The sequence below is a fragment of the Macaca mulatta genome, chromosome 4 (assembly GCF_049350105.2).
Source record: "Macaca mulatta isolate MMU2019108-1 chromosome 4, T2T-MMU8v2.0, whole genome shotgun sequence".
NCBI classification, from domain to species: Eukaryota; Metazoa; Chordata; class Mammalia; order Primates; family Cercopithecidae; genus Macaca; species Macaca mulatta.
Window position 1 is genome coordinate 160918339 of NC_133409.1, and position 22973 is coordinate 160941311.

At 39.0% G+C, this 22973-nt stretch overlaps 1 protein-coding gene across 15 annotated transcripts in view; it reads right to left on the bottom strand.

Moving 5' to 3' along the window:
* The window catches only part of LOC106997839 (uncharacterized), a 547605-nt gene that overhangs the window by 4229 nt on the left and 520403 nt on the right, over positions 1 to 22973 (bottom strand). For 8 of the 15 annotated variants that reach the window (XR_013417059.1, XR_013417057.1, XR_013417058.1 and 5 more), the window contains 2 exons: positions 10242 to 10316; positions 2356 to 3621 (listed from right to left, as the gene is read on the bottom strand). Coding sequence is in view for 3 of the 15 variants with exons in the window: in XM_078001345.1 (XP_077857471.1) it covers positions 1073 to 1165; positions 3520 to 3621 (195 nt within the window). In the remaining 12 variants the exon portion in view is untranslated. Of the gene's footprint in view, positions 1 to 762; positions 1166 to 2355; positions 3622 to 10241; positions 10317 to 22973 lie in introns of those variants that run through there. The other 7 variants (XM_078001345.1, XM_078001343.1, XM_078001346.1 and 4 more) reach the window with 4 other exon arrangements.

Genomic DNA, 22973 nt, shown 5'->3' on the forward strand with positions numbered 1-22973 from the left:
TAATTCTGGTTGTGGCAGCTCTGATAATGTACATACTTACAGATTCTCTTAAAAAATAAAGTTTTACTTTCCCATAGCATAATGGAAACTGCCTAAATTTTGTATTTTCACATATTGTAACTGTGTAAACAGCAAGAACATCAAATGAAATAATCCATAGTCCACACCTAAAATAGGAAAAGATCTACTGAATGGTAAGAGAGGAATTTGGCATTCATTCCCAATTTTAGGGTTTTTAAACAAAATCTTTTATTAGCATCATGAGAAAAGGAAAAGCAGAGTTGACATTTTAAAGTACAACTGATGTCAATATATTTGCTATGTGTGTTATTTGGAGGAGATGCCAAGAAGATGGTTTGTTTAGGGTTCAGATCAGTTTTGGGATTTGGCAAATACTAGTGTCAAATATAAACGTGCAGGTATTTGTCTTGAATTAAACCTAAACAATTAATGAGTTATGTGAGCACATAAATTTACCAAAGCAGGCCAGAGAAACCCGTGCCTCACCTTTAATCTTTTTTAAATATTTGGGATGATAGAGGAGACTTCAGGTCAGGATTTCACAGAAAGAAGTATTAGAGACAGACACTGATTCCTCAGTGAAGATGCCAGAATTTGTTGTTCGGCAGAATATGTCAAATTTATCAATGTAACGATTCAGATCAGAGAAGGAGAAAGGAACCAAATTTCCTGAAACAGCAAGTACTCTTTTGTGTTGTGAGATATATCAGTTGAATAGAAGTTGTCGATGCTTAAACATTTAGCATAAACATTCCTTATGTTTTATTGCAGACAGCTCTTGTTCCACACTAAAATGTCTGGCAGTCCAAGAGAAAAGTAACCACAATGATAAAAATCCACAATCCATGTTATTCATGGAATTGCTGAAACAACAATGTATTTTTAGATTGGGAAAGATAAAATCTAGAAGATTATTTCTTCTACTTGAAGGAAGATTATTTGGATTATTTTCTATACATTTAGCTCCGTAAGATAAAACTAGAACGAACTGGAAAAACTTTTAGGGGCAGCAGATTAAAGGCCCGTTAAATATTTGTTCTAGTAATTTGAGCTACCCTAAATTAGGATAAACTACTTCATAAGGTCGTAAGTTGCCATTCCTGTGATATCCACACAGAGGTGCATCGTGATGATCATGGACTTTCTGTATTACATGAAAAAGAAAAAGAGAGAAAATATAGCAGATAAGAGCAGGGACCTGTGACTTTGGGCAAGTTGCTTAGTTATTCTGTCCTTTAACATTTTCACCTGTAAATGGGAAGAGACACAGTTCCACCTTGAGACTGTTGTTAGGTTTAAATAAGGTCAGAAAAAGGTTTACTACTATGCTTGGCACATAGTAAGTGCTTAATAAATAGAAAGCATATATACAACTAACACCATGCTAATTTAAAAAATGTAGTAACGAACACCACAACTCAACTGCTCTACAATAAAGGAAGCTTTGTGACATGCCTTTTCTCACTTTAATTAGGATTCTAGTTTTCCATTTAGACTGTTTGGCAGGGAATATGGGCATATGGGCATCTCAGTGCATTAGTAAGTCATTCCACCAAACTGATCTTGCTTTTTGGATATAAGTGGTCTTAGTATCTTTGCTGGACTGTATTATTGTCCTCTATTATTTACTCCCCTCTTCACTATAAAAGAACAATATGACCCCATCGATGCCATGTGACTTAGAGCGCCTTCAAGAAAATGAAGTGTGCTTCCCCATCCCATTGTAAGCCTTGGCTATGTGACTCACTTTGTCCAATAGTATACGCTCAGATATAACATGAGCCACATACAAGCAAAAGCCTGAAGACACATTAGTTTTTTTCCTGGAAGTCCTGTTGCTCTTTCCCTCTACCATGAGAAATGTAGAAAAATGTACATATTATGGAGGTGAAAGGTAGACAGAAAATACAGTCATTGGTTGCTTAACCATGGGGATATGTTCTGAGAAATGCTTCATTAAGCGATTCTGTTGTTGTGGGAACATGATAGAGTATGCTTACTTAAACCTAGATGGTACAACCTACCACACCTAGTCCGTATGGTATGGGCTATCACTCCTAGAAACCTGTACAGCGTGTTACTGTACTGAATATCGTAGGCAATTGTAGCACAATGGTAAACACCTGTGTATCTAAACATATAAACGTAGATATGTTTAAAGTACAATAAAAATATGATATAAAAGGTTAAAATGGTACACCTGTATAGGGCACTTGCCATGCATGGAGTTTGCAGGGCAGGAATTTGCTCTGGGTGAGTCAGTCAGTGAGTAGTAAGTGAATGGGAAGGCCTAGGACATTACACTACTGTAGACTTCAGAAACACTGGACACTCAGACTATACGAAATTTATTTTTAAGATGTTTTTCTTCAACCATAAATTAGCCTTACTGTACTTTACTGGAATCTTTTTACTTTATAAACTTGTTTATTTTTAAAGTTTGACCTTTATGTAATAACACAGCTGAAAACACAAACATATGTACAGCTGTACAAAAATGGTTTATATCCTTATTCCATAAGCTATTTCCTATTTTACTTTTTAAACTTTTTGGCAAAAATTAAGACTAGAGCACACATATGCATTTGCCTAGGCTTACACAGGGTCATGATCATCAACATCACTGTCTTCTACCTCCACATCTTGTCCCAGCAGAAGGTCTTCAGGGGCAATAACACACATAGAGCTGTCATCTGTGATTACATTGCCTCCCTCTGGAATACCTCCTGAAGGACCTGCCTGAGGTTGTTTTACAGTTGACACATATATGCAGAAGGAGTACACTCTAAAATAATGATTAAAAGTATACTATAGTAAATACATAAACCAGTAATATAATTGTGTATTACGATCAAGGACTATGTATTATATAATCGTTTGTGCTCTACTCATATGACTGGTGGTGTGGCAAGTTTGTTCACACCGGCATTACCACAGACATGTAATACCTTGGGCCTTAACATTACTATGGCTATGATATCACTAGGTGATAGAAATTTTTCAGCTGTATTATAATCTCACGGGACAGACCATTGTCATATATGCAGTCCCATGTTGAGGAAATGTAGTTAGGTAGTGCACGGCCTATATTATACCAGCTTCTTCTAGCTGCATCTCAGAATGTGAAGCCTTGTGGCTTGCTATGGGTTCGAGACCTGGTGGGTGTCAGACCTGAATTTTTACCAGGAGCTGGAGGAACAGGAGCTGCAGGAGGTGGAGAGGTACCAGCCCCTCCCCAGGCCCCCAGCCTGAAGCAGGGCCTCGTGCCCCCTTGACACTAGGCTTCTGGGGCTGCATCCACAGTGGTGCTTGTTTCTTACCCATTGTCAGGGTACAGGGGCAAGTGTTCAGCTCCCTTGGGACGAGTCCCTTGGCTAGTGACAGGTTTCATCACCAGCTGAGAGAGTTTGCTAAGTGCATTGATTTTTCTAGGTGTTAAATTTTAGGGCTGTGGACAGAGCAGCTCTAAGCTGGCAGATACGACCCAGTTGCCCTTACAAAGAGAAGAGGGCTGAGCACTGGTGATTTAGCCTGAGGCTCTCCAGACTCCCATCTTGCTTGCATGTGTGACTTCTGCCATTGGTTCTCTTCCTTGGTGCCCTGAAATGACAGAAAAATGCAATCTGGTATCAACAAATTTGGAGGTCAAGGGAGATGCCAGGTGCCCTGCCCATAAAACATATCTGGTATTTACATAAGGAGTTTGCAGAGTCCTGGTCACTTCCCAGGTTGGCTGAAGGCTTTGATGCAGCACCAATGTGATCCAAAGTGTTTTAAAAAGCAGGATTGTACCAACAGTGGAGCAGAAACTGAAGCCGGATCAAAAAGTCCTTAAGAGGTTGAATGCAGTGGCTCATGCCTATAATCCCAGCACTTTGGGAAGTGGAGGCGGGAGGATTGCTTCAGACCAGGAGTTCCAGACCAGCAATGTAGTGGCACCATGAGCACTATAGCACCTGTTAATTAGTTTTAACAATATATTAAGAATTCCTGATTTAAACAGATTTTACTTTAGCCATATGTTAGATTGAATATATAAGAACTGGATATTTGCAACATTGTCAGATATTTAAATATATTGAATGATTAATTTTTTTCAGAGAGCATCAAAACTTTTAAAAATAAAATCAGACTAAAAGTAGTTTTCATTGGCCTTAATAAACAAAAGGAAATTATCTTTTCCTTGTGAACAGCATATCCAGTTTTGATTGTTTTATTCTAATCTGTCAATCTTTGTCTTCTCATTGGAGAATTTAATCCATTCATATTTAATTACTAATACATTTGGATAAATATACATTTTTGCCATTTGTTTTTATTTATTTATTACGTGTTCCATTATTTAACTTTCTGGCCTTATTTTGGATTAATCAATTGTTTTCTTAATTCATATTTTTATGCTTTCCTTTCTGCATCTCTGTGCTTCCTCCAGATCAATATCCTACTATATGAAGAATATAGAATTTGTGATGGTGAAAAATTCTCACCTTTTGTCTGAATGTGTTTATATTTTGCCTTCACATTTGAAGTATCTTTTTCCTGGATATTGAATTATGGTTTGCCACATAATTTCTTTCCATAATTCAAAGATTTTATTCTACAATGATGAGACTCACTTCATTTATGTGGAAAAGTGATTCATCAGTATCACTGTTGCTTCCTTTAATGTGACTTTTTACTCCAGTAGTTTTTAAATTTCCTCTTTGACTTTTAAAAACAATCAATTTGACTACGAAGTGCCTAGACATAGTTTCTCCTAGGTGTCAATACTCTTGCTTGGAATTCATGGAGTATCTTGAACACTTTTGATAAGTTTGAAAACTCTTGGTCAGTATCTATTTAAATATTATTTTTGTTTCATATGAGTGTTTAGATTAATTTTCCGTATCTCCTCTCAGTGCTTCAATATGGTCGTTTTATATTGACTTGTCTTCCTGTTCATTAATCCTCTGTTTTCCTTTGCATGATCATAGAAACAATCTACTAAGTTGTTAATTTCAGATAATGTATGTTTCAGTTCCAAAATTCAATTTGATTCCTTCTTACAGATTTCACATCTGCTGAAAATATCCCTTTTTCCTGTTATTTTCTCGAATATACTATTCAAAATTATTTTGAAGACTCTGATGACTTCAGTATCTTAATCACATTAGGGGCAGTTTCTTTTTTCTTTTCTTTTTCTTTTCTTTCTTTTCTTTTCTTTTTTTTCTTTTTTTTTTTTTTTTTGAGATGGAGTCTTGCTCTGTCACCCAGGCTAGAGTGCAGTGGCGTGATCTTGGCTCACTGCAACCTCCACCTCTGGGTTCAAGCGATTCTCCTGCCTCAACCTCCCAAGTAGCTGGGATTACAGGTGCACACCACCACACTGGCTAATTTTTATATTCTTAGTAGAGATGGGACTTCACCATGTTGGCCAGGCTGGTCTCAAACTCCTTAGCTCAAGTGATCTGCCCGTCTCAGCCTCCCAAAGTTCTGGGATTACAGTTGTGGGCCACCACGCCTTGCCTTGGTCGTATTATATAGCATGCCTCAATTTAAAAATTTTTGGTAATAGACCTATGAATAAAAAGTGTTGAGGCTCTGGATAATGACACCTTCATCTGAAAAGAAAAAATTTTTCTCTGGCAGACAGAGTATAGGCACATCACCCTGATCCTGTGATAGGTTTGTTCTATGTTTATAGGTAGGTTTTCCCCTTACCCTTTGGTACAGACCTTTCTCCTAAGATGTGGCATTTCCCAATTCTCAGACAAAAGTCCGAGGTAGTTCCCAGGGTCCATCCACCTTAGCCATCTCGAAACTCCAATATTTATCCCTCTAACAGTCACAACTACTCAAATCTTTGCTGCTTTCAGCGTGATTTTTTCATTTTATTTTGTACATGTGCAACATAGATATAGCAACATTTGACCTCATTTTATTACAGTTTTTCCTCTCTAGATATTGGCCTTCATGTCCTAGCAACTTTGGCAGCCCCAAGTTACAACCTCTGTCTTCTTAAGTCAATGATACTATTGTTTTCTGCTCAGACACTATTCCCCCAATGCCATGATCTGAAAAAAAGCCCTTAAGGAAAAAGTCAGTGTGACTGTGAAGCTCATCTTAATGTGCTACCATTCCATCGGTGACTGTGCCACCTCACATCCTTCCTGCATTAGCTATACTCTAATGGCTTCGACCTTTTTTAAAAATTTGTCTAGCTTTTCGTTGTGTTTGGCAAAAGTGTTAATGTTACACGAGGTACTCATTTATGGCTGAAACAAGAAGTCCTCTCTGAATACTTCTAAGGTTTTATCTTTGTCCTTTGTTTTGTGTATTGTATTATGGTGTGCCTTATGTTGGTTTTCTGTTTTTTCTACATTGGGTTTGTAAGGCTTTTAGAATTTGTGGTTAGAAGTGTTTCATCAGTTTTTGCTAATTCTTAAACATCTTTTCTAACATTGTTTTTGTAGCATTTCCTTTCTCTGCTTCTAAAATTTTACTTACACATATATTAGACCAATTCACTGTTTTTCATATATTTCTTCTTTTACAAATTTGTGTCATTTTCCAGTTTTTTTTTTTTCTAACTTTCAGAGAAAAGGAATAGAAACAAACCTACAATTCCAGTCCTCTGTTAAACTATGTCTAATTGGCTCTTAAACCCAGATATTCTGATCTTGATTTCAGTTTTCTTTTTTTCAGTTGTCTGCTACTATCCTTTATTTTAGCACAAAATTTCTTAAACATGTTAATCAGTCCACATCTGATAACTGCAATATCTGGATGACTTGTGGGATTACTTTTATTATATTTTTATTATTTCTCCTCATTTTTGTTCAATTTATCTAGTTCTCTGGTGTGCCTAATTATTTTTTATTACATGCAAGGCATTGTAATAAAAAAAAACTGGAGAGATAATTTGAGGCTCTAGATGACATTTTCTGAGATTTGGGTTTAATTTTGCTTCAGATATTCAATTAAGTTAAAGTAAATCACTTTTGTTTGGTCAGGTATTTTGCTGTTTGAATCTGGGGTTGTTATAGATGCTCTTCTAGTTTCTTTTCACTTCTCTTTCTATTGTGCAACTTTTTTGAGGCTCCAGACAAAAACCTGGGGTCTTTTCAGGTCCCTTTATATTGGAGGTACCAGAAATTTAATTTTAATCTCCTCAGCCCTGTAAATCTGCTAGAGTTCTGCACAGCGTGTCAGCCTCTCAGCTGCTATTTGCAAATGACCATGACCATGTCGAAACAAAAGGGGAGTTATGATGTGTTACTGATCATGTTATAGATTCCTAGGGTAGGCAGAGTATAAACTTTTAGCTGCAAATAGGATAACCATTTCTTACTATTTACCTAACATAATGTCAGTTTACATCTGTGGTTCTGGAGCAATAATTAACAAGTGCTTACTTTTACTCTCAAAAGTATCCCAGTTGAAAATATAAATCCACCCTGGCCATAAATACTATTTAAGCTGTGCAGAAAAATGAATGAGGATATACAGGAGTGAAGACATTTCAGGAAGAAAAAAGACCTATCAAAGACACATAGGAATGAAGCCATATGCTGTGCTCATATCCTGCAAGAAGTATAGCAGTAATGGAGATTAATATAAGGGCAATGAGTAGAATTAGGTCTGAAGGCATAGCAAGGGATTGGAACGTGATGTGATTTGGCTGTGTCCCCACCCCAATCTCATCTAGAATTGTAATCTGAATTGTAATCCCCACATGTCAGGGAAGGGACCGGGTGAGAGGTGATTGGATCATGGGGGCGGTTTCCCCCATGCTGTTCTTGTGATAGTGAGTTCTCATGAGATCTGATGGTTTTATAAGTGGTGGTACCTCCACACACCCCCTCTCTCTCACCTGCTGCCATGTGAGACGTGCCTGCTGCCCCTTCCACCACGATTGCAAGTTTCCTGAGGCCTCCCCAGCCAAGCAAAACTGTGAGTCAATGAAACCTTTTTTCTTTATAAATTACCCAGTCTCGGGCAGTTCTTTACAGCAGTGTGAAAATGGACTAATACAGAGCATGACAGACATTGGAATTAGCTTGTATTTCTGTAGGTAACCGGAAGTTATTGACAGGCAAAGGTATTACCAAAGTAGATTTTAGAAGTAATTATAATAACTCATATGAGAGATGATGTTGAAATGAACAAAAGCGTGGGGAATAAAAAATGAGATGAGAGAACAGATACAAGAATCATATAGGAAGTAAAATCAAATCACATCTAATGACTGACTGAGGTATAGAGAAAAGATAACTTGGATGACTCTACCCAGTCTGGGTTGAGATTATATGAATGAGAAGAGCCTAAGGGAGGTTAGCTGGGGAGGCACTACAAAACAAAAAGAAAACAATCCTGTCCTTATTTCTGCAACACGAGCAAACTGGCATGAATGTTTCAGAGCATCTATTATTATGGAGAAGTGAATACCCTCAACTTAGGGACATAGTTCTTTTTCTGGAAGGACACTGTGTTCCCTTGGGCTGCCATCATAAAATACCACAGACTGGGTGTCTTACACAACAATTTCTATTTCAAAGTTCTGGAAGTTGGCAAGTCCAAGATCAATGTACAGCTGTGCTAGGTTCCTGGTTAGGGCTCCCTGCCTTCTTGCTGTGTCCTCCTACAGCGGTGGTGGGAGGGGGTAATCTCTCTTCTTCTCCTTATAAGGTCACAGTCCTATTGGATTAGGGCCTCACCCTTAAGAACTCATTTGAGTTTAATTACCTCCTGAAGACCCTGTCTCCAGATACAATCACATTGGCGGTTAGGGTTTCAACGTATGGATTTGGGGGTTGAGGGAGGATACGGTTCAGTCCACAGCAGACACACTGCAATCTTTTATTTTATGATCCTTTCCAAGTTGTTTAACGTTTGTGTTTGGTTAAGCCAGTGAGGAGCATTGATAATCCAGAAGATCCAGAAGAGAGAAATCGAACAAACCCTTTTTATTGCCTTCTGAAAAGGCAGCTGAAAAACACAGATGTTCATGCTTTAGTGGCTAAAAAGGTGAAAAAAAACACAGCAAGAAAGAAAATTAAAAACCTAAGTCAATATAATCATACTAACAGCAGGGAATGGCATCATCTTCCAATGCCTGCTGTTACGGATGGAACACTTGCCTGTCAGAGGCGATATCTGAGCAATTGTCCTAGGCATCAGCCTATGAGTGTGGGCATTAGAACTGGCTGTGGCAATGTACCTGCCTAACGACAGACCCACTGTGCAGAAAGACCCCTGGATGCCTCACTGTTTCTCTTATTCATTTCATTCTACCCTACGAGATATTCATTTTTTAAAACACTTCTATCAAAGTATATTAAATATAAAATCTGCATGTTTTAATTATACAATTCAATACATTTTAGTTTATTTACAGAACTATACAATCATCATCAAATTACAGAACATTTCAATCACACTAAATAGAAACCTTGTGCCATGTACAGTCTCACTCCCTCTTCTCACTCCCTTTCATCACTCCCTCCTCCTCACTCCCTCTCCTCACTCCCTCTCCCAGCCCAAGTTAACCACCAATCTACTTTATGTGTCTGAAGATTACTCACTTTCAAGATGACACTGCAAATGCATATTTCTCACATTTCTCACATTTCATTTACTTCCCTATGTATTTAGCCTTAAAATACCGAAATAAATGAATGATGGATTTGATTCCAGCCCCAGGACCTTGAACATTGGAGTCTGTTTTTTTACCATAGAGATCCCTCATGTGGATGGTGACAAAGAAACCAATGTGTTGAGCCATTGTTTTCCATTTGCATTCTGCTAAGATTCAGATGTAATGCTGCTGCCCAAACTGAGGAGGTGGACACCCTACGGAGCCCCCGATTGCAAAGCCAATCTGGCCGTTATGTTTATAAAGACAAATGAGATGCCAGTTTGTTAGACCCCTGTTTCAGTTCACCAAAATAAAAATCGGTGCACAGGAAGGAAAAGAGGGAAACCTGCCTAGGGGCTCTGCCTCCACACATGCATAACCTTTGCTCTTCCCTCCATTGTGTAAAATATGCCACATCTTCTAGTTTCACAACCATGAAACCATATGTGTCTGTAAGTTCTTGACATTTCAGCTCATCTGGTTGACCATATTTCAGTACCTGGTTAACAGAGATTTTGGAAGTTGTTGGATCTAGTTTGGAAGCTAGATCTTCCAAACTAGCTTATCTAGTTTCTGATACTATTATCACCAAATAAATACTTACTGAACACTATGCATTAGGTATCAGGAGATGAGAGAAGTAGCAGGCACAGGTCTCCACCATCCAAAGTCTAAGAAACTAAGAAAAGATAATTTCATCAGCAAAGTTCGATCAGGGCATTTGTAAAGGGAGTAGAGTGAGAAAGTATACCAGTCTTGAGAGAGGAGCATGCATATTTCAAAAAACAATAGTCAATGTTAAAATTGCCACGATTGATTTTTAATAATAGTGTTTAGTACATTTTGAAATTCTAAGAAATATTGAAAATGATGAGATTTTCATATTAAACACAGACACAAGTTTTTCAAATTTGTCGCTCAATTTGTACTCATTAAAGAACAGCACAAAATTCATTCTTTGAGAGAGTTACAAGCAGTAATGCTATGAAAGCCCAGAAGAGAGATTACTTTAGATAACATAAGAGGGCTTCATGGAGGAGGTGATGTCTGAGATAGACAATTGAAGTTTGTTTGAGTCAGATAGGCAGATAGAGAGCAGATGTGGAAGCACAGTGCCTGTTTAAGTAGCAGACGGTGTACAGAATAGCTTAAATAAGATCATTCATATGGATAAAGCTGCTCAACCCTTTACCAGGCAGAACAACAAATGGCAGGGTAAGGTGATAGAGGACCCAGGCAAAGTTTATAGCAACTCTGAAACAGCACCAAAAATGAAAAATGATCAAGGCTTGGTAATTCTGCTGAAAGGAAATGGAATGTGGAAGAGCAAGGGGGAAAGAAGAGACAGGTTTTAATACCACCAAGGTTTCCAGAGTGCATGAATAAGAGAAGTGCATACCATTAGCAGAAATAAGGACATAGGATGAAGAGCCGGTTTGGAAGATAATGTGATTGAAGACATTGTAGTGCCAAAGTTGGCACAAGAGGCACACTGACCGTAAACCATAGGCCCCTTGATTCCTTCTGCAGTGTTATTAAGAGAGGCTGTCCTGATATTGTGACAGGCCAGCCTCGCCCACACTCCACAAGCTTGGGTGTGAATCCAATTTCACCACAAACCTGCGCATTAAGGTTTATCAAGATCACTCCCATCCTCCATTCTCTCTCCCCAGAATAGGAGCTGCTGATGTGAAAGTCGATCGAAACTAGTTCAGATTCACAAACCTCAAGTTTATGAATCTGCTTCTTCTATTGTATATATTCCTTGACTATACATCCTTGTCACAGAACTGTAATTAAGACAAAAAGCAGTTATCTAGTGGAAAGAACACAGGATTTAGTTTAACCAGAATGGGCTTGGCTTGGAATGCCAGTCCCTCCACTAACTAGCTTTCGTCTCTTTGACCTTAACTCTTCCCACCTGAAAAATAGAACTAATAACTTTTATGTTGTGAGGATTAAACTTTTTAAAAACATACTTAAAATATCTGGACTGGTTCCAAAGTATAGCATTTATCCCCCCACCCCCTCTTTCTAGATTAACGCTTGAGTCTGATACTAAAAGATGAAAAAACATCAGTCTAATATTGGGTGAAGAAATTTAGTGGCAAAAGCCACTGGTATGGAATGTGGAAACGTGGGATAGAAGGTTCCTAAATGTTTATGGAGTCAACTGTATTTATTACTTATTTAGGCACTTGGTTATATGCTGTTTTATTTCCCATGTGTATGTTTCGTCGTGCCCAAAAAGATTGAAAACTCTTCAAGGGCAGATACCACGAATCATTTGGGTTCTTTGGCTGTCAACACACTGCACGTGTAAAATCATAGTCTAAAATGTGTTGTACTCCTTTGCCAGGGCTGCCATAACAAAGTGCCACAGGCTGGGTGGCTTCAACCAGTGGTCCCTAAACTTTTCGGCACCAGGGACCAGTTTCGTGGAAGACAATTTTTCCACAGACCATGGTGGTGGAGGGGATGGTTTGGGCTGAAAACTGTTCGATCTCAGATCAGCAGGCATTAGTTAGATTCTCGTAAGGAGCGCGCAACCTAGATCCCTCACATGCGCAGTTCACAATAGGGTTTGTGCTCCTATGAGAATCTAATACCACTGCTGATCTGATGGGAGGTGGAGCTCAGGCAGTGATGCTCACTCGCCCACACTCACCTCCTGCTGTGCAGCTCAGTCCTTAACAGGCCACCAACTGGTACATGGCCCGGGGATTGAGGACTCCTGGCTTAAACAACAAATTTATTTTCCCACAGTTCTGATGACTAGAAGTCCAAATTCAAGGGGTGGCAGGTTTGTTTCTTCTGAGACCTCTCTCCTTAGCTTGTAGATGGCCATCTTCTCCCTGTCTTCTGTGTATTTCCGTATCCATATTTCCTCTTCTTAGAAGGATATCAGTCAGTTGGATTAGGATCCACCCAAATGACCTCGTTCTAACTTAGTTATCTCTTGAAGACCCTAGATCCAAATACAGTCATATTCTGAGGCCCTGGGGGTGAGGACGTCAACATACAAATTTTGGGAGACACGATTCAGCCCATTGCATGTGTTTACCATAGAATAGCTTTTTCTGGTTTGCAAAAAGCTGACATATACACCATATCATTTATCATTCAAAACAACCCGGAAATGCAGTTGGGATAATCATCATTTCCATTTAACGGGTGAGAAAACTGAGGCTCATGGACTAGATAGTGGAACCAGGACTCAAACTCAGGACTTTTGAGTCTAAATATAGTAATCTTTTCACCTTATCACATCACCTGTGTGAAATGAGAGGCTGACAGTAATTAGATGCCTAAAAGAACACACCTATGACTTGTGAATGATGTATTCTGTGCTACAGAGTGAACAGAAACCACGCTACCTTTACCTCTCACAAAGCAAATGGCAACACAGCAGACATATCATCAAATGTCTTTGCTTTTGACTAGAAATTGTGCATTCAGTATGAAACCTAATTATTTAATGCTGATCAGAAGCCTTGATTGGCAGAATTATACTCTTTGATATGAAAATAACATCCCATTAGTGCATTTGGTTTAGTAAACCAAAAATTTTAATAAAATGCATGGATGGGAGAAGGAAAATAATGAAAGGGTCCTCGATGGTAAAACTCCAGCAGGCAGGAAACCAATGGCTCCAAGATCCTTTTCATCTCTAAGCCTCAGTGGCTCTTACATCTTTCCACCGCTTTGGCACACAGCTCAATGCCAGACACATAGGAGCTGTTCAGTATGTTTTGGATTTAATTGAAGCTGATTAAGCTTCACCACTCAGACGCTACACATTATGGAGCACCCCTTAAAATACCATCAAAACTACCTATCTCCAGCCTCTTAACTCTAGAGGTCTCACAGCACTTTGCTCACAAATCCTTAAAACAGGAATGTGAAGTAGGAAGATGAAATGTAATATACTGTCCTCTTAATGGGTACTCATTACCAAATAAGGATGTATTTTCACCCTCACTTGTTCTCATTTTCTCTTTGTCTGTCAAAACTTTAAACCTAAAGAACAATTCAATTTTATGGAGAGAGGTCAAGTGTTCTTATTCTCCCCAGTCCCACATTTTAAAGCTATCACTTCAAATGCCTGAGTAATTTCTACTAAACCTATCTCTTTAAATAAAAAGCACCATATAATAAAATATGACTCCTTTGGGACTAGAGATTCAGTTAAGGATTTTCTATAAATTGATGTGGGTGCTTTCTAACACGTACCTAAAGCAACAAAACCACAGTGGTTGCTGGGTAGAGTTTTGTATCAGAAATATAGACTGAATTAAACAGTTCTGGCTGACTCTTTCAGGAGTAAGATGAAATCGAAGTGGTAGAAAGATTCCTAAAATCAAGAGTGAGCTCCTTGAAGGCTGGATCAGGTCACAGTTGTATATGAGCTTAGAATATGTGATGAATAAACACGCAGGCCTGGCTGAGGTTAAAAAAACAAAACAAAACAAAACAAAAAAACGGACTTGTTCAGGTTTAAGAAAAATGCTAAGTCAGGAATGTTTATTTGCCAAAAAGCACCGAACTCTTCCCTGCATTTGGGTTCTAGTGACCTTAAGTCATCCCCTAGTAAACTGAATTCTCTACATTTTCAGCATTCAGATCTTTATCTTTTCTTAGACCCCAAACTTGCCAGATTTTTGCATCTGATTCAAACTAACACTGAACTAGGTCTTGAAAATCAACCCACTTCTTTGTTATAAATTGTTTAAATGAGATATAAAGAAGGCAATTGGCAGGGCATGGTGGCTCACGTCTGCAATCCCAGCACTTTGGGAGGCTGAGGTGGGCAGATCATGAGGCCAGGAGATCGAGACTATCCTGGCTAACATTGTGAAACCCCGTCTCTACTAAAAATACAAAAATTAGCTGGGTGTGGCAGCACGCACCTGTAGTCCCAGTTACTTGGGAGGCAGGGGAACTGCTTGAACCTGGGAGGCAGAGGTTGCAGTGAGCCCAGACTGTGCCACTGTATTTTGGCCTGGCGACAGAGCAAGACTCTGTCTCAAAAAAAAAAAAAAAAATGAAAGAAGAAAAAGAAAAAGAAAAAAAGGCAATTACTAAATATGGAAATAAAGACTTCATTAGTGACAGGGTCAGAACTTGAAGGGGACTTCTACTTGTTAGTTAACATCTATTTCCCTCTGCCGTTCCACTGTGGCCCACCAATCAGCTCATACTAAACTCATACAACAAAGGCCTCATATTTACAATTTATTATGGACCTCAAAAATGAGTAAGTAGGGCTGGGCACGGTGGCTCACGCTTGTAATCCCAGCACTTTGGGAGGTTGAGGCGGGCAGATCACGAGTTCAGAAGATCGAGACCATCCTGGCTAACAGAGTGAAACCCCATCTCTATTTAAAAAAAAATACAAAAAATTAGCTGGGTGTGGTGGTGGGCGCCTGTAGTCCCAGCTACTCAGGAGGCTGAGGCAGTAGAATGGCGTGAACCTGGGAGGCAGAGCTTGCAGTGAGCCTAGATTGTGCCACTGCACTCCAGCCTAGGCAACAGAGCAAGACTCCGTCTCAACAACAACAAAAAAAAGAGTAAGCACTTTCGCCAAAGAATTGGGTCTAATTTCAACAGGAAGACAACAAATGAGATTTTCAACCCCTCTCTAGTCACAATGTTGGCTCATAATTCTATCTATGTGTTGCTTCTCTGCTGCCGTGTAGAAAGCCAAGGGGCTGGTAGCAGTGAATAAGGTGGTGTTTCAATGACCTGTAACTCCTAACTCCACCACTGTCATTTAAACCATACTTTTATTTATGGCAGGATAATATTGTGAAATATTAGCTTGTATTCCTTGATCCCTGCCCCATTTATTCAGCTAAAGCATTTTTTATTCATTGCTTTAGAGAAGGCATACCCCAGAAGAAGGCTAAAAGAAAAAGATAAATGGAGTCAATTCTTGTTTTAAAAAGCGTACTTCTCAAGAAGGAATGGAAAAAAGTAATAGGCAATAGTCTTGAGAGTATATTCAATAAGGAAAGCCAGGCCATTTTACTCCCAAACGAGACAGTTTCACTACACAGAGGAGCAGAGGGTGGACGGGAAACAGACTTCTGAGAAACAGCTGGGTAGATTTGGGCATTTTATAGATCTAAAATGAAAGAGGAACATATTTTTCTACACTTAAACCTAATTTTGCTTTTGAGCCTCTGATCCCTGGATCATAACTTCAGTTTAGGGATTGCTCCCTCTTCCCTTTTGCATCTGTAGAGGAAAAGAAATATCTTCTCCACACTCATCACTAGGTTCATGTCTGAGGCCCATAAAACAAAAGACAGAATCAACAAGAGAAAAACAGAGAAACTTATTTAAGTTTTACATGGTACAGGAGACTTCTTAAGGAAATGAAGACCCAAAGAAACTGTGAAACCTGTATTTTTTATGCTAGGCTTGATGAAGAAATTAATAGTTGTGGAGAAACAGGATTGAACAAAGGGGCATGATCTAATGAAAATAAACGGAGGGGAACTTAGCAAGGCCTGTGTGTTCAGATTCTTCTCTGTGTCAGACATAAGGATGTGCCTTTTCTCTTGGTTTAGAAATGGTACCTCCCTAATGAGGGTCTTAAGACCTGCTTCAGGGAAAGGTCAGAAAATCCTTCCTAGGCTTTATGACCTGTGTCACATGAGAAGGGTGAGGGGAAAGGTAGAATGACCTTCTTGGAACCTCCCTTGTAAAGATTATGGCAGTAAGAGAAATCTAACATGACTAACTCCATCTTGCTTCTAACGTCACAGGCTGGCTCTTTGCTCATTTCTGGGTGTAGGCCAAGCTAATTACGGGAGGAATTTAGTTTATAGCTTAACTTTGAAGCAAGGATAATAATAGCACCTCCCTAAAACTGACCCCCTCCTTGCTTGAGGGCAGTTACCAAACAGCCTTTTAATGAAAGGACACAAGATTAGGATTATGGAAGAGGCCCAAGTTCTGATAAAATGTAGGTTTAGTTTCTATCATGTCTTACTGCTCAGAAGTCATGGGGTCAGAGGTCGTATAATTTATAACTTTCCCAATTGATCCTACAGATAATATCACCTATTTTAGAACCTAAGATTGGTCTTTTGAGATGTTTTTCAGACTGACCCAAGCCAGACTCGTGACTCATGACTCAACGGGTCCCGTGGCTTCCCACCAGAGGTGACTCAGTACACAATGTTGGGGTCCGCGTGTTTCCTAAACAAAGGAATGAACACACAAGACAACACAAGACAAGACAAACATGGCGGCCGCCTCGAATGGCGCACTCTGCTTTATTTTATACAGTTTGTACAGTTTGTGGAATGTTGCCAAGTCACAAGACACAAGACACATTGTTGTTTTTCTGACCTTTCCCTGACTTTCTGGATTTTCAAGATGTTTACACATAAACAAGCCCCCAGCGCCCTGCTTCGTTTGCAAGAGCAGGACTTATTGGGAATGCCCTGCTTCGTTTGCAAGAGCAGGACTTATCAGGAATGCCCTGCTTCGTTAGCGAGAGCAGGACTTATGGGGAACACCCTGTTTGCAAGCACATAGTCCTCTACACACAAGGACCATTTTCCACACCCCTATGATTGTATCCCCAACCAGTCAGCAGCACTTACCCCACAATCCCCTGCTCACTGAACTATCCATGAAAAACCCTGACCTCTGAGGCTTCAGGGAGACTAATTTGTAGTAACCGTAATTCTTCCATGTGGCCAGCCTCCTGTTAAACTCTTTCTTAACTGCAATACCATGGTCTCAGTGAACTGGTTTTGTCTGTGCAGAGGGCAGGAAGAACCCATTGGACAATTACATTCCTGTTTCTGTTTCCTCAAATTCCTTTAGCTTAAAAAATTATGGGGTAGCATATCCTGAATGTCATGACACCTAAGTTTTAGGGGATGATATAGAGCTAAGGTATCAAGGATGTGGGGCCATGCAGCAGTTTGGTCTTCAGTGCACCATGGAGCCACACTAGCATCTTTCTGCACTGGCATGCATCCACACTAGCTGAGACTGGGATGCCTTCTTTTACATTGGGTCCTCTGTGCATTCTTTTCTACTATAGGGCCTTTTTAGTTATGACTCATTCTCAAGTATTTTTAGGCCACTTTTGATCATGGGAAGAACCATCTATTTATTCTTCATTTTGTGGATCCATGGAATACTCTGGGGGACTCTCTGAGACTCCATTTACGTACTGTATCACACCTGTGATACTGTAATAGAAGAAGACATATGTATTTCGTCTTTGTTCCCAGTTCCTGGCACAAGAGCTTCTAAAACCCTTGTAATTGTCTGAGTAATAGGAGTGAGAGAAATACCTTTTGTTATTCATAATAAGCCCCATTTCAATCACATCTGAATATGCTACTGGGGTGACTCTCAGTGGGTCCTGAATTGTTTCAAGATGAAGGCTGGTTGCAGAGGAACCAACCCTGTGATTGGAGGGTTGGAACTTAGCCTCACCTTCCCACCTCTTCACCTCCAGAGGGGGAAGAGAGGCTGGAGACTGAGTCAACCACCAATGGCCAGTGATTTAATCAGTCATACCTACTTAATGGAGCCTCCATAAAAACCTCAAATGATGGGGTTCCAAGAACTTCCGGGTTGGTGAACACATCCAGGTGTGGAGAGGGTGGCACGGAAACTCCAAGCCCTCAGAGGCACAAAAGCAACATTAGGCTTAAATATGGAAAGAGAAGTTACATGTCTGGCTCACCTAAGCTAATGTACTGAAGAGTCATACCGTTTAGATATTTCATACTTTTTAAAAGAAATTACTTCTGTTTTCCCATTTGCCTTGTGTAAAACTATTATAGTCATCACATTGTACTTGAAGTTAAAACCCTCAGGTAATATAATTATAAAGTTCATAAGTATTAAATGGAAACAAGTAAAACCAATTCATACTGTTTTATTCACTAAAACAGTCTTGTGATAACAAAATATAGGGTTTTTTGAGTTTTTTTTGGTAAGGGGGTCAAGCTGTTTTTTACATTCATAACATTCCTTTGGTATAACTATATCTGAGGCCCCATTTTCTCTTGGTCTATAGAGACCATTCCTTGTCTTTCTTTATTAAGTTACAGCTTGTCATGGCATGCTTTTTTCTTGTTAAAATATTTATTTTTGTTCTACAGTTGTTGAGGATAGTAGGATATTTATGCTTTAAAATGCTAGGGTGTACTTGAAATGACATAAAATGCCTAGATTCAAGCTTGAAGCTTCAACAATTAGGTAATTTTATTAGTATTAGGCAAAAATGAACAACACTTATGTCTACCTTGGGTCACCTCTATGTTAAAACAAAAATGCTACCATCTTAGCAAGGATATATAGCCCTCCCCAAAAGGCTGGCAATTAGGATAATGTGGTAAGTATATTAAAGCAATCTACCCACCATGAACAAACACAAAAGGTCTAGCATATGATCTACAGTCCCCGTCAAGGTGTTACAGGGTTACACAATTAGAAAATGCCACTATCCTTTTTCTACACTCAACAAGGCCATAAACATATAGATGATTCTATTACTATTGCTACAAATGGCAAATGTCATCAACAAACAAGCAATAAAAAGCAAAGAACTGCCTAACTAGATGGAGAAATTAGAACCAACACCCATGGAAGAGTAAAGAAGGAAGAGGAAGCTGATTCTTGGGTTTTGTCTTTAATATGTTTTATTTTTATACTTTTATTATCTGAGGTTTTTAAAACCTATTACTTGAGACTTTAAGAGCCCAATATGAAAGTATTGCCAAAACAGTTGAAAAAGAAGGTAAAAGCTGACCAGAAGTCATTTTTCTCATTTTTAAAAGAAATAATTAGAGGATTGAATCTTGGAGATCTTTTTCTAGATTTTTTTCTTTTTTGAGACGTAGTCTCACTCTGTCGCCCAGACTGGAATGCAGTGGTGGCACAATCTCAGTTCACTGCAACCTCCACCTTCTTGGTTCAAGCTATTCTCCTGCCTCAGCCTCCTGAGTAGCTGGGATTACAGATGTGCACCACCACACCCAGCTACTTTTTGTATTTTTTTAGTAGAGATGGGGTTTCACTACATTGGCCAAGCTGATCTTGAACTCCTGATCTCAGGTGATCCACCCACTTCAGCCTCCCAAAGTGCTGGGATCACAGGCATGAGTCACCAGGCCTGGCCTCAAATTTTGTGATTATTACATCCCTTGCCTACTGTTACCATCGCATATCTTTCTTGCATCACCCTCCGTGGTAAAGAAGAGTTTCTGACCCAAATATGGATAAAATACACTGTGAAAGACTCTTCCTTTGCTACCTAAGAAGCTGAGTGGATGCTGAAATACACACAGTACATAAAAGAGATGCTCTTTTCAACCGTTGTGTGTGGCATAATGACTAACTTCAAAGCCAGTTCTTCTTAATTTAGGAAAATAACTCTGGAGACTTCTAAGGTAGAACAGGATTTTAACTATCTGAGGAAGCATAAGTTTAGCAGAAGACAGAAGGAAGTTCCAGGGCATTAAATTGTGCATTCAGCACCATAAGAAACAGAATCAGCGAGCCCTGACAGACAGAATACACAGTGGCATTCAAAAACAAGTCACAAGGATCAACTAGTCTGCAACTATCATTGTAAAGATGAGAAAACAAAACAAATTCAAGAAGTGTATTGCTGATACTAGAAATACACATTCCTCTAAGAGCAGCAAACTTTCTATAAAGGGTCAGTCAGTAAATATCTCAGATGTGGTGAGCCTAGTGATCTCTGTCACAACTACTCAATTCTGCCATTGTAACCCCAAAGCTGCCATAAACAAGGTGTAATAAATGGGTGTTGCTGTGTTTCTATAAGATTATTTGCAAAATCAGGCTGAGGACCGGATTCCACCCATTGGCCATACTACAACAACCCCTTAACTACAGAATATTATTCTATATCACTGTTCAGTGTTCCACTCATCACAAATCAGGGAAAGCAAACTATCTTGAAGTATAAGAAGCTTTCAGTGCTTCTCTAGAACGGCTTGAGATAGCCCTTCAAAAAAGTATATATATTTGCAGATAGTCATCTTTGTCACTTACATGCAGAGACTGCCTGGGAACAAAGATAATGTAAATAAAACATGAACTGGTCCCAATATTTTCGCATTTCTGACTGCTAAGCCATACCACAGACTTCTCAGTTATGTGCTTCACATACTTCTAGTTAGGTCTCTGTCACTTACAACCAAGAATCCTAAACAATCAGCTGATTGAATTTCCATTTACCTGACAACTACCACTTAGATTATTTTACCAGTTAAATTATTTACCATAATTTCTATGTTTTATTTTGACTATCTTTAATGCCAATACTCCACCAATTTGTTATATACTTCTCTGTGGGCTTAGCAGAGATTAACATTTTAAAGTCATTTAAAGAATAATCAGCATTATAAATATGTAATAGAATGATGTTTTACATTTGTATAGAACCTTGAAGTGTAAAATATTCCTTTATTTGAGACAGAGTCTCACTCTGTTTCCCAGGCTGGAGTGCAGTAGTATGATCATGGCTCACTGTAGCCTTGACCTCCCAGGCTCAGGCGATCCTCCTGTCTCAGCTTCCTGAGTAGCTGGGACCACAGGCATATGCCACCATGCCTAGCTAATCTTTTTTCTTTTGTAGTGACAAGGTCTATGTTGCCCAGCCTGGTCTTGAATTCCTGGGCTCAAGCAATCCGCCCACCTTGGCCTCCCAAAGTGTTGAAATTACATGCATGAGCCACTGCCCAAAAATGTAATCAGCCCTAAAATAGTCTTTAATTATAAAATTATTTCTTACTACTACAGCATTGTGAGATAGCCAGGGAAGTTATTACTGTTCCTACTTTATAAAGAGAGATCACTTAATTCTAGAACTCTCTCAAGGCCTCCCATAGCTAATAAATAAGACTAGAACTTGAGTCTTACGAATCTTAGTCTACTGCTGTCTTACCTGTACTTTCCTTTTCTGTGTGGTCAACTAAGTCCTCTTCTGTGTCTTTTTTTTTTTTTTTTTTTTTGCATTTCCTTTTTATCTGTCAGGCAGCCAACTCTGACTTACTCTCTGCTCCTGTCATCTCTCCCCCACATATCAACTTCCTCACCATGATGATTATACCAATAATACAGTTTCTTATATGAGGGGCTGTGGAAAATTAGACAATGAAGCATGTTGCAGATTACATGTTAAAAAGGTCTAATTCACACCGAATGACAACTTGAGACAATATGAGATAGTTTTCAGACAACAGCTTTGTGGCAGGTAGGGGACTCCTTTCTCTGCATACTCTTGTTGGTTGAGGTTGTGTTGCACTGGCTGAGATTCCTGAAACAGTGGCCCATGGATGGAGATGTAGAATCTGCAGGAATATTATTGCACCATGAGTAAGTGAGGATACCCATAAGACTTCCTTAAATACAAAGGATGATATACTTTTAGCTCTGAACTTTGGAAAACCTAAGCAAAGATCTACACAGGAATGCAATTATGACACTGGGATTTATTTTTCCCTTGGAAAATTAGGGCTCAGTCTTCCAAACTGGCATTATCGAAGGATCTTGGCACATTTACCATTATCTCTTCCAGCTCTACAGTTCAATGAACCAGCCTCTCTTTTCATATTAATTCCTCTTCTTTGGTTGTTGGAAGAAGACTGAATTTTGACTTTCATGAAAACAATTTAATTTTAGAATTCCTAGGTCTGAAGAGTTTAGTTATCTGGTTCTCAAGTGTTTAACTATTTGGCAAAGTGCTTTTTATTTCTCTGTTGGATAAAAAATATATATAATTTAAATTTACCTCTCAATTTAATTTGATTAGACCTGGGGAACCAGTTGTTTTTTTTGCACATGAATCCAGAACATTCCTGTTCTAGAATTCCAGGATATTAAGTAGATAGATACTAGGTATATTTTTTCATGCGGTCCTTCAGTGATCATTGTCATTATCATCGTTGTCAAAATCATCATAAACTGAGTGCTTACTCTGCTCCGGGTATTGACTAAGCAATTGATATGGTGAGATGTTACTACTCTCTAATTTTCAGACCCCATTCGATTGTCAAAATAAGGGTCCAGTTCAGAAACACACATTGCAATTAGTTATCATGTCTCTCTAGATGCCTTAATTAGTTCATTAGTCTTCCCCTGACTTTCAAAACTGAGACTTTTGAAAATTACCATCCAGTTATTCTGTAGAATATGCCTCAATTTGGCTTTATTGTGCTTTCGCATGATGAGATTTAGATGATGCATCTGACAGGAATATCACAGATGTTTCTCATTGCATTCTATCAGGTAGGTGACAAGTAATCTTGATTTATGCTATCAC